General features: G+C 38.9%; 1 protein-coding gene across 2 annotated transcripts in view; it reads left to right on the top strand.

Annotated features, from left to right (window-relative positions):
- The window catches only part of dgkb (diacylglycerol kinase, beta), a 75,768-nt gene that overhangs the window by 17,263 nt on the left and 46,420 nt on the right, over positions 1-12,085 (top strand). For both annotated transcript variants that reach the window (XM_066715540.1, XM_066715541.1), the window contains 10 exons: positions 154-203; positions 992-1,066; positions 1,386-1,505; positions 2,077-2,194; positions 3,116-3,204; positions 3,435-3,551; positions 4,762-4,860; positions 7,167-7,280; positions 8,594-8,667; positions 9,787-9,861. In XM_066715540.1, the coding sequence (XP_066571637.1) occupies positions 154-203; positions 992-1,066; positions 1,386-1,505; positions 2,077-2,194; positions 3,116-3,204; positions 3,435-3,551; positions 4,762-4,860; positions 7,167-7,280; positions 8,594-8,667; positions 9,787-9,861 (931 nt within the window). The remainder of the gene's footprint in view (positions 1-153; positions 204-991; positions 1,067-1,385; positions 1,506-2,076; positions 2,195-3,115; positions 3,205-3,434; positions 3,552-4,761; positions 4,861-7,166; positions 7,281-8,593; positions 8,668-9,786; positions 9,862-12,085) is intronic.

Raw genomic sequence — 12,085 nt, 5'->3', positions numbered from 1 at the left:
CTGTAATGTTTAGTAAGTCATCCTGGAAATACATAATAATAATAATAATAATAATAATAATAATAATAATAATAATAATAATTGGCCTGTGAGGATATGTCCCGTCAGTGTTTTTGCCCATTTCACTTATTTTGTGTTTCCTTTCTTCTCCAGTTATGTTTCGCCTCTATGACACGGATGGAAACGGATATCTGGATAGCTCGGTAAACATTTACAGTCTTAGCATGTTAGTTCAGTGCCATTCATTGTATTGGTGTGTTCTTCCTAACTTTCCCCATGATGCCGATTTTTATTGTTTATATACTGGGGACTAAATGTTTGTGTTCAGTTTCAGTAGGTGTACAATGTGTTGTATACAAAAAAACATATTTTCACAACAGGCACCGGTGAAGAACAGTTACATTGGGGGGTTTGGTCAATATCTGGTCATAACTGGTCCCCGATATTGAATCTACATTTATTTCCTTCAAATCTAATTTAATGTTTCTTAATCACAGATTAAACGACACAGATACACGCAAAATGTGTGTGTATATAAATAATGTGTGTATATAAAAATATATTTATATATAATGTATATAGGTTTTGATTTATTGAGTGAATTAAGAAAGATATGATTTTATATTTGCCTCATTTATCATGAATGTCTTATTACATCATTACAAAAATCTATAAAATCTATTCCTGCTGTGCCCTTGTAGAGGAACAAAAGTAAATAATACATTTTCAGAATGTCTAATGTAAAGCTTTGGGCTTAATACTAAACATAAAATAATTGGTTTAACATATCTGGAAGCAAAAAGTAATAGACCCTCAAAGTATGTTCCCTCTTGTTTGATTTAGCATGTTTCCAGTGTCACAAAGACACAATACAACCTATAATCTTTAAGTCTGGACCACTAGTATATTGTTCAACAGAATAAGCGGGACTTTAGGGAAATGTTAAAATCTGAAAATGTATTTGATTTTCTTAATAATTATTTTTACACAGGAGCTAGAAAATATTATCACCCAAATGATGCATGTTGCAGAATATCTCGAGTGGGATGTCACCGAACTCAAACCTGTGAGTTTTAAATCAGCTGTATATTGTGGACATGCCTATGTCAGTGGACACTTTGTTTTTTCATTCATTTAAAAGATTATATTGATAATTATGGAGACAGTCATCATCTTAATTTACAAACACAGGCAATAATTCAGCTCCACCAGCGCTGGCACCTCCTGTTGTGTAACATTTTATTGAAAAGGGGAAAAAAAAGTGGTTTCAGGTTAAAGCTGCATGCCAGGATAGACACACCACCTGTGGGTCCTGCTTCCGGGGAAAAGACCGGGTCATGTGATGTTGGGTGAGCTGTGATGATGTCTCTTGCAACTGTTGGCAGATTCTCCAAGAAATGATGGAGGAGATTGACTACGACCACGATGGCACAGTCTCCCTGCAGGAGTGGATACAGGGGGGGATGACCACCATTCCCTTACTTGTCCTGCTAGGGCTGGAAACAGTAAGATCTGCTCCTTGTGAAATGATACTCTCGAAAATCTCTTGACCCAATGGCTTGTATTTAATTATTCATTTAGGTTGAAAGGAAAGTATTTGCTTTATGGGCAGTAGCTGTCATTTGCCACTAGGTGGGGCAATTCCCTTACTAACGTCGATGCGTTCAACTGCTTCCTTTGTGTTTAAATTGTGACCCTTGCGTTAAATTCTGGGAAACAGTTACACGACTTGCCTGGTAGATGAGGAATAATATTATTCATTTAAAAGCTTTATTTTTTATGTAGAATTAAAGCTGAATTAAAGAAGCTGAAAATGTGCATTCTTTATTGCTGGTATCAATCATGCTAGAGTTTAGATATAATTGTTCACCAAATCATTAACTTCACAGTAAGCGTGCATGTGTTGACAGAACCCCACCACGGTAATTGATGGCACACATTTCTCTCTAGCTTCTCTGGATAAGACATCAAATCCTACATTAGATTGTATTCTTCTTATGCTTACAAATGATCTTGGGTTGCCATTGGTAGGTCTCGTCAGACTGTCGGTGTTAATTTGTGTTTGTTGTACTGCAGAACGTGAAGGACGATGGGCAGCACGTGTGGCGACTAAAGCATTTCAACAAACCGGCTTATTGCAACCTGTGCTTAAACATGCTGATCGGTTTGGGCAAGCAGGGTCTGTGCTGCTCCTGTGAGTAGATCAACCCTGTAAAATCAGCTGACCGGTTTCCGATTGTGTACAGAGGTGTCATATTATTTTCAAAATTTCTTGCAGTTTTTACATTATTTGTGGGTATTATTTATATCAGCCTGGTGCAATAAAATGGACGCACCACTCAAACAGCAGAAAAGATAAGTGCTAAACAATAAAAACAACAAATAGATCATGCTATCGAAACAACACATCTATCTGAAAGCATGATACAAGTTGAGGCAGGAGAAGAATTGTGATTTTAAATTTTGTAAGAGCTCAAATCAGAGCTGAGTGAACAAATATGATACATACACCAAAACCACACTTCCTGTTCGACAGCAGAGAGAAGGACCTAAAGTAGCAACACACTCCCACTGAAGTCCAGGACATACGAAGGAATAACGACAGACAATGAGTCTCACTTGGCAGCCGCCAGCAGATCATTTACGACCTTGACTGGGACCGTTTCAGCACAGTAACAGAGTGTACTATGAAATGGTCAGCAATAATTAATCAAACTGCTCTCTGATTGCCTTTTGACGCCTCTGTGCTGAGACTGAACTCTGTCCCTGAACCCAGGCGGCCCTGAAGACCGACACAGTGGCACGTGTTCAGTGTCGTGTCTTTGTTCTTCCTCTGCACACAGTGTAACACAAAGAGAACCACGCAGACCTTTTTTATCGATACAGTATTATAGTGAAAGTACATATGTAAAATATTGATGCTGGAAGTGTTATCCTTTCTGTTTTTACCCCCAAGCACAGACACGTGTATGACTGTATCCAATATGCCTACTGAAATTTAAATAACTTTGTATAGATAGATGATAGATACATTGATTGATTGACTGATAGATTGATTGCTAGATAGATAGATAGAATAATGTAACCTGAAAATCAATTTTTCTTTGCCTTTCAGTTTGCAAGTACACAGTTCACGAACGTTGCGTGTCCAGGGCTCCTCCTTCCTGTATTAAAACTTACGTGAAGTCAAAAAAGAACACTGATGTAAGTCAAGATGGAAGTTATGTAATTATTCAATTAGTTAATTAGTTAATTTGTTAATCCGTTATGTCACCTATATTGTGTAGCTTAATCGGAGGGCTCCTTCACAGTTAATATCAAATTTTAAAATGTAGCAAGGCTAACTGCAATATTAGTGAATAAACAAATACCAAGGATGATAAAGATACTCACAGAGTCATTGGTATTGTTTCTCTTTATTTGTCTCTCTTCAGGTGATGCATCATTTCTGGGTTGAGGGCAACTGTCCAACAAAGTGTGACAAATGTCATAAAAACATTAAGTGTTACCAGGGATTGACTGGACTACACTGTGTTTGGTGCCAAATTACTGTGAGTAGGATTTTTTAAAATGTAGCTTCTTTATTAATCACACAAATACCTATGTTTGGGACCCTTGCAGAATGTGTTTTTTGGGTTATGTAACAAAACACATATTTACACAACTGATACAAATTAAAAGAGAAAATGAAAGAACTGCAGTCAGAATGAATAACAATAATAAGGCCTGTCTTTGTGAAGCTGAACAGATTTGTTATGTGATTTGATTAACAACATCAGAATTGTTATTATTATTATTATCATTATTATTATTATTATTATTATTCACAGATTTATTTAAACATTAAAGCCAAGCATAACACATTCGACAGGAGAGATGCATCTGAATATGTATTCCACAAACACACAACTTCATTTTCTTGTTTCTTACAAAGACTGGCACAAGTTGACAAGAGACCTCAGAGATTAATAAGAAGATTAAGCAATTTTTCATAGACAAGCATGCATGTCACCGAGACGCAGCGCTACTAATTATCACTGAATTTCAAGCACTTATTGAGATACATTTATTTAATGTTATGTGGCCTAGTGTGCATTAATTATTGTACAAGTAGCCTCCCCGCTGGAGATGAGAATGAGGCTGCTGTACGCGACAGATTACCATGTTGTTAAATTATCCCTCAGTTAAGCTTTGATATCAGCTAAATCAGCTCCTGTAAGATTTTAATTTCTATGCCAAAGACACCTTTCTATCAGTAAACATTAGAAAAAATAAAAGTGATGTATTATTTATTAGATTGCTGAAGGCAGGGAGGTGAGACGATGCTCCGGGTTTATTCAGTATGTAAGATTCATGTGTGAGCAGAGAGCCATCGAGGCTGAAAAGCAGTTTTACAGGAAAATTAAGGATTTATTTTTTCCTAAATGAGATCTTGCTTGTTCTGGGAAGTTGGGGTGAATGTGATTAATTAAGAAACCAGTTAAACGATAGAATTTAAGTTTTATTATGCAATCTAGCAACATTATTATTATCTTCCATGGATGACAACAATAAAACAACAGCAATAATAATAATAGTATCAAAAAAGAGAATTAAACAATGAATCTAATTTGACTTACGTGATCAATCAACTGTGATCAATCTGCAATAGTCACTTTAAATTGAGCTTCCCAGTCTGATAACTGTTATATACTTGCATACTTACTGTATGTATCAAGACATATATGTGTGTGTGTTTAATATATTTTTCATTGTGTGTAGCTTCACAATAAGTGTGCATCCCATGTGAAGCCTGAGTGTGACTGCGGGCCTCTGAAGGACCACATCCTGCCCCCAACCACCATCTGTCCAGTAGTGCTGGTGAGGCGTCAGGTTTTCTCTCCCCAGACTCGATGCTCGGACAAACAGCAGCCCTCTGATCCAGCACCGAAGAGCCAGCCGTTTTTGTATAGTCAAAATGGAAAATTGTCTACATTTGTAAGGTAGTAGCAAAACAAATGGGAAAATGTTACGCAAGAAGAAAATGCAGGTCGTGGTCAGTTTTTAATGTTTTAAATTAAATATAAATGTATTTCCAATCAAAACTCAAAATGAAAACCTTTTCCATAGCATAGTATAACAGGAGTTAATCTTTCCTTTCTGGGAGGCTGAGGGACCCCCTTTTAAACACTCTGAATAACTTCCAGGAAAATCACATTTCCAGTGTGGCTACACAAACATTGGACTGGTCATCAGAGACACACTTTGGGTGTGAGGCGCTATAATCTTGAGTGATGCTGTGGCAGGGGGCACTTAACAGAAATATTTTGCCTTACAGATGGGCTTGAACAACTGGTTTATGCAATTTCAAGATTACTGCCCTTGATTAACACGTGTCCTGTTCACTGTACAGTGAGGGAAAAAAGTATTTGATCCCCTGCTGATTTTGTACGTTTGCCCACTGACAAAGAAATGATCAGTCTATAATTTTAATGGTAGGTGTATTTTAACAGTGAGAGACAGAATAACAGCAAAAAAATCCAGAAAAACGCATTTCAAAAAAGTTATACATTGATTTGCATGTTAATGAGGGAAATAAGTATTTGATCCCCTATCAATCAGCAAGATTTCTGGCTCCCAGGTGTCTTTTATACAGGTAACGAGATGAGATTAGGAGCTCTCTCTTAAAGGGAGTGCTCCTAATCTCAGCTCGTTACCTGTATAAAAGACACCTGTCCACAGAAGCAATCAATCAATCAGATTCCAAACTCTCCACCATGGCCAAGACCAAAGAGCTGTCCAAGGATGTCAGGGACAAGATTGTAGACCTACACAAGGCTGGAATGGGCTACAAGACCATCGCCAAGCAGCTTGGTGAGAAGGTGACAACAGTTGGTGCGATTATTCGCAAATGGAAGAAACACAAAATAACTGTCAGTCTCCCTCGGTCTGGGGCTCCATGCAAGATCTCACCTCGTGGAGTTTCAATGATCATGAGAACGGTGAGGAATCAGCCCAGAACTACACAGGAGGATCTTGTTAATGATCTCAAGGCAGCTGGGACCATAGTCACCAAGAAAACAATTGATAACACACTACACCGTGAAGGACTGAAATCCTGCAGCGACCGCAAGGTCCCCCTGCTCAAGAAAGCACATGTACAGGCCCGTGCGAAGTTTGCCAATGAACATCTGAATGATTCAGAGGAGAACTGGGTGAAAGTGTTGTGGTCAGATGAGACCAAAATCGAGCTCTTTGGCATCAACTCAACTCACCGTGTTTGGAGGAGGAGAAATGACCCCAAGAACACCATCCCCACCGTCAAACATGGAGGTGGAAACATTATGCTTTGGGGGTGTTTTTCTGCTAAGGGGACAGGACAACTGCACCGCATCAAAGGGACGATGGACTGGGCCATGTACTATCAAATCTTGGGTGAGAACCTCCTTCCCTCAGCCAGGGCATTGAAAATGGGTCGTGGATGGGTATTCCAGCATGACAATGACCCAAAACACACAGCCAAGGCAACAAAGGAGTGGCTCAAGAAGAAGCACATTAAGGTCCTGGAGTGGCCTAGCCAGTCTCCAGACCTTAATCCCATAGAAAATCTGTGGAGGGAGCTGAAGGTTCGAGTTGCCAAACGTCAGCCTGGAAACCTTAATGACTTGGAGAGGATCTGCAAAGAGGAGTGGGACAAAATCCCTCCTGAGATGTGTGCAAACCTGGTGGCCAACTACAAGAAACGTCTGACCTCTGTGATTGCCAACAAGGGTTTTGCCACCAAGTACTAAGTCGAAGGGGTCAAATACTTATTTCCCTCATTAACATGCAAATCAATTAATAACTTTTTTGAAATGCGTTTTTTTGGATTTTTTTGTTGTCATTCTGTCTCTCACTGTTAAAATACACCTACCATTAAAATTATAGACTGATCATTTCTTTGTCAGTGGGCAAACATACAAAATCAGCAGGGGATCAAATACTTTTTCCCTCACTGTATATGCGTCTCCCGCCCTTCACTGACACGTCTCTGAAGGAGGACATTAGAGAGTCAACAATTAACAACCATGTCCTTTTCTCTGCTTATTTCTCAGCTCAAGCACCCCCTATTTCATATGATAACAGACATGCTTATGTTGTGAGTGCGGTGTCCTTAACTGACATGTCCTCTGACCATTTCCTGCCAGGAACGGCAAGCGACAATAAAGAGGGACGGCTGTTCCCAGCAGACCCGATGGACGGGGGAGCGGGCGAAGATGCAGCGGGCCAACTCCGTCACGGTGGACGGGCAAGGACTGCAGGTTCGTTAGTTGTTTCATCCCAATAATTGAAACCAGATATGAGACGAGTCAGTGGGTGTACGTGATGAATAATTATTCCTGCCATTATTAAATTAGATGAAGATGTTGCACTTTATTATAGGGAGTTATGATATAAAAATAAACTAGACAATACATGTATGCTGGTTATGCACAACTATTGCAATAGTTTTCTTTCAAACAGAACACAACACTTTTTTCCCCGTTTGTTTTTTGATTCCTTCACCTATTGCCCTCACATCGTGTTTAATGTACCTGCAGTGACAGAAACCTACGAATCACATGGATAGGGATGCATGGATTCTGTGCAATGTACAGAGTGAAACCCTCTCAGGGAAACAGAAGATAATGATCATAATGACAATTACAGTAATAAAGAGTAAAACTAAATTGAAACCTGATAACCAGGTGACGGATCTGATCCGCGCGGCTCAGAGAAGGTGATTAATCATATTTAAGAACATTCATCTCTGTTCTTTCTTGCTAACCAGCATAATAATCAGGATTATTATTTATAATTAGAGGAAGTAATAGATCACTCATAACCTCTGGATGAGGCTCATTAATTTACCTGCTCTGCTGGGACATCAGACCGAGGGAGTCGAGCGCTCTGTCTCTGTCACTGGGAGGATAATCGTAGCGCTGCGAGCACACCGGACAAGAACAAACATTTTCAGCGGATTGCGGTCACTTGTGTTTAGTGTGTTGTTGTGTATCAATAGTTAACGTGACATGCAGACCTATTTCTGGCATACAGAGCTTGGGGGGGGAGGGGGCGTCAGAGGCAACGCCAGTCACGTCAAGGATTCAAGAACAGTCGTGTGCCATGTGTGTCTGAGGCCAGCTTGTCATTTTTCACTTGTAATCAATGTTTTCTACACTTTCACAACAGTGCAATGCTTCACTTTCCTGCAAAGATATATCATTCATAATTAATAATGCATGGTGATATCAGATTATGTTCATGTTTTTCTGTGGGTCTTCCTCGCTGGTTAGTAAACTGTTGTGTCCACTTCTGCTTCTGGAGTTATTGATTTGTGTTATCTTTGTGTCACTGTGGAATTTGAACCAGTTTGTAAATGTAGGACGGTGTGTTGAGAAGGGTTTCCTCTGAGAGGTGTGATCTGTGCTCTTACCCGGGCGGTGCAGACCGGAGCAAAAGTGTCGACGCCAAACCTTGTAATTCACACTACCTCCTTTTTTCTCAAGATCCCAAAACACGGGATATTCATCTTCTCACTGAACAGTTTGCTTGACACTTGTATTCAGATGCTGTGTTCTTGTCTTTGTGTTAGATTACTACGATAGCGGGGACACACCCCCTCCTGGTGTTTGTGAATCCGAAGAGTGGAGGAAAGCAAGGTGAAAGGTAATCTCTGCTCTTGTTTTCTCACGAAGAATAGACACATCTCACAGTATCTGTGTTTCTAAACGGTCTCTGAGGACCAGCAGAGTGCTTTCGCCATCACCTTGGAAATGCTATTTTCCTTTTGGTTTGTTAGCATTTAGACATGTATAAACAAATGTATTATTCGTTATTTTCAGTGTGCAGCAAAATACCCGGCACAAAGGGGAAACTGTTTCGCCCTTGGACTTGTTTAAAAGCATGATGGTGGCCTTTTTATAGACTTGGTGAACAGTTGGAGGGCCTAACTCCTAATACACAGGGGATTTGCCCGATTTTCTTGATGAATGTGTTTCCTCGGAGGGCCTGGCCAGCTGCAGTGTTGGGCGAGATGTCTGCGCTACGACAGGGCCCTGTTGATGTCATCCCTCTCTCTCTCTGTGGACTGAGATCTGTTTCCACTCCTTGAACTAATAGGGTTATTACTTAGGAATATTCATTTTGCCCCATTATTACTCGGGTTTCATTTTTTAGAATTATGTGACCAAATATGACTTGGCCCAGTTGTTATAATGAAATAGAAATTAGAATGAATTAGTCTTACTAATGACTTTTCCTCAGGGCATTCTCCTGACGACCTAACCTACCCGCTCCGTGGAAACCGGTGTGTAGGAAAGAAGACGCATCTTCACGGACTGGGCTTTGTGGCTGTGTCCTGCAATTATATGTTAAAAATGCTATATAAACACTGATATCTGTAGTTTTATACATTTGTGTTAAAACTAATCTACAGGCAGGTGTATGTCTGTATAATGTCAGTAATATGAGATAAGGTCAGTTGAAGATCTGTCTGAACTTATAAAAAAGGAGCTTCTAAACACAATTAAAATGTACAGATTTTGGAAAAGAGTTTATAAATCGTCGCTGCTCCAGTCATAGACGCAATTATCAGCCATTTGGCTCTAACCATGCACATTAAACAATATGTCATGTGATGTGGGTCAAATCACAACAAGATAAGGACACAGTATATTGCATATTGTATCCTGAAACTGTATTATAACTATACTGGTACACAGAGTGTCAATGAAAGCAGTGTGAGAAATCAATAGTGATTGTTTATATCTTTGCTTTATGTTTCAGAATATATAGAAAGTTCCAGTATCTCTTAAATCCCCGTCAGGTGTACAGTCTTGCTAAAAGTGGCCCAATGCCAGGGTAAGTTTGAATGCATATCTTCTGATGTCTCATTTATGAAACCAGATTGTGCTCTTGTGGGTTCATATATATATATATATATATATATATATATATATATATATATATATATACATACATGCTTGTATATTTCCATTCCCAAACTAAACAATAGCTTTATGTTGTTCTTCTCGTGTGGAAAAGCGGGAACCAAAGCTTTCTGTTGTGTGGAAAATAACACATACATTGCACAGAGCTGGGTACACAAACACAGGTGATTAGAGCACAACATATCCTTAAAGTAGGGGCCGGGAGTCTGGGGGAGGGGCGGAGGGGCGGCCCGAGGTATAATGGAGAGGGCATGCTGAGAAGCAGCCGTCTCGGCTCCATGTGTGATGGTGCATACCAATGATACTAAAATATTCCTTTAGATAGAAGTATATTACCATGCTGATCTGGAAGGAAAATAGCCCGTATAAATAAATGTGAGGAGGAAGGTGAATAGCTCATTTGTGTGCAGGGAAAACAATTTATTTTGTATTTTGAGCGCATTGTAAAAAAAAAAGTGCTTTTTTTGGTGGGAATGTAAATGTGTGCCTTTAATTTGGCCCTGTCTTACGCCTCCCTCGCATGCAACACTGGCAAACCCCCTCCTGGTGCTCAGATGTTGCCTTTAGTTACTCGGCTCAGATTGAAGAACATCCTTCTTGAATTTAACGTGTTTAAATGTTGGGAGATTTCTTGGGTTATTTTTTTATTTAGACATTATAAATATTTTTAAACAAGAAAAAACAAATATATGCTTTTAAAACTGTGGGGAAGGAAATTACAGATACTTTAAATAGCTAATTTTAAAATACTATTTGTATTTATTATCTGTGTCAAAGAATTACCCTCAGTAGATAATACAATGTTATATTATTATTAGCACCTTTCAAAAACACATACAGAGAACATTTACCGAAGCTAAACAGTCAACATAATTTTACATCGGTGATACTGAGATACACACCACTATCTAAATGCTCATAATGTGAAAAAATAACTTTGTACATATATGTTCTGTCGATAAATTAAATATTTGCACTGTTTTTCTACCTTTGTAATATCGGTGTAACTATTGGCTAGCTAAGTACACACAGATATGCCAGCAGTTCACAGCTGAATGGACTGATATTTCCTTAAAGCGATAATCCCGTAATTTCTAAAATCACAGTTTTGTGTGTCTTTATGTGTTATAGTGTTGTTATAGAGTAGAAGTTAAATAAGGAACATGGTACTCTTCCAGATTGAGTCTTATCATATAAAGAACGTTTTACAAATTAAAAATTAAAAATGTACTAAATAATGGCGGATGTCAAACTTCAGCGTGTAAATTCTCTCTCGAGTCCGGGTGTGTCTCATCACAACATCCCGGATAGTAGAAAAATAATGGCAACTATCATCAAGTCAACCTATTGTGTTATTTTTTCATGGTCTACCTCCTTGATAAGAATAATATTTACATAGATGAAGTGTTACGGTTTCCACTGCAATGGGAAAAAACTTGAAGACGGCGTTATTATTCTTTTAAACCTCCAACAACAGAGATTAATCCAAAGGGGAGATCTGACTTGCGGATTCATCTCTTCTGTTATTGGAAGTAAAAAGAATAATGCTCAGGAGAACTTACATGCTGAAGTTTGACATCTGCTATTATTTGGTAAGTTTTGTTTATATGGTGGACTCAATCTGGAGGAGTGGTAGGTATTTTACAACATAAAGCCACCAAAAACTGTGATTGTAGCAATGATGCGGCTATCGCTTTGATCTCCATGTGCCGTTTAGCATTCCTCTGCTGGGTGTTCTGTCCAAAACTGTGCAGGGGCATAAATATCAGTCAATTAAGGGCCAATGAAACAGAATTGCAATAAATTAAATGTGTTCTTTTTTTGTATTTACATTTTTGCAAATTTCCCCCTTTCATGTTTACAATAGTCTGGTTTATGTCTAATATGTTTTGCAAGAGTTGCAAATCCCTAAAGGAGAAAGATTGTACAACTCATTTGCCTACTGCTTAGTTGCCAGAGGTCTTGTCATTAGGTTACGGGACCGTTATTGTAGATGAACGGAAGAACTTTGGTTGAACATTGCCTGTTCTGATTCAATTACCCCATGAACAGGCTGGTTTTCTGAATGAATAATCTTCGAAATTCAATTGTGTTGTGCAATCCTACAAGAATAGCACAAGTAGGCAATGTTCTGC

This window comes from Amia ocellicauda, chromosome 10 (genome assembly GCF_036373705.1).
Source record: "Amia ocellicauda isolate fAmiCal2 chromosome 10, fAmiCal2.hap1, whole genome shotgun sequence".
Taxonomy (NCBI): domain Eukaryota; kingdom Metazoa; phylum Chordata; class Actinopteri; order Amiiformes; family Amiidae; genus Amia; species Amia ocellicauda.
The sequence above is the reverse complement of the archived record's forward strand: the minus strand, read 5'-3'. Positions and strand labels throughout refer to the sequence as shown.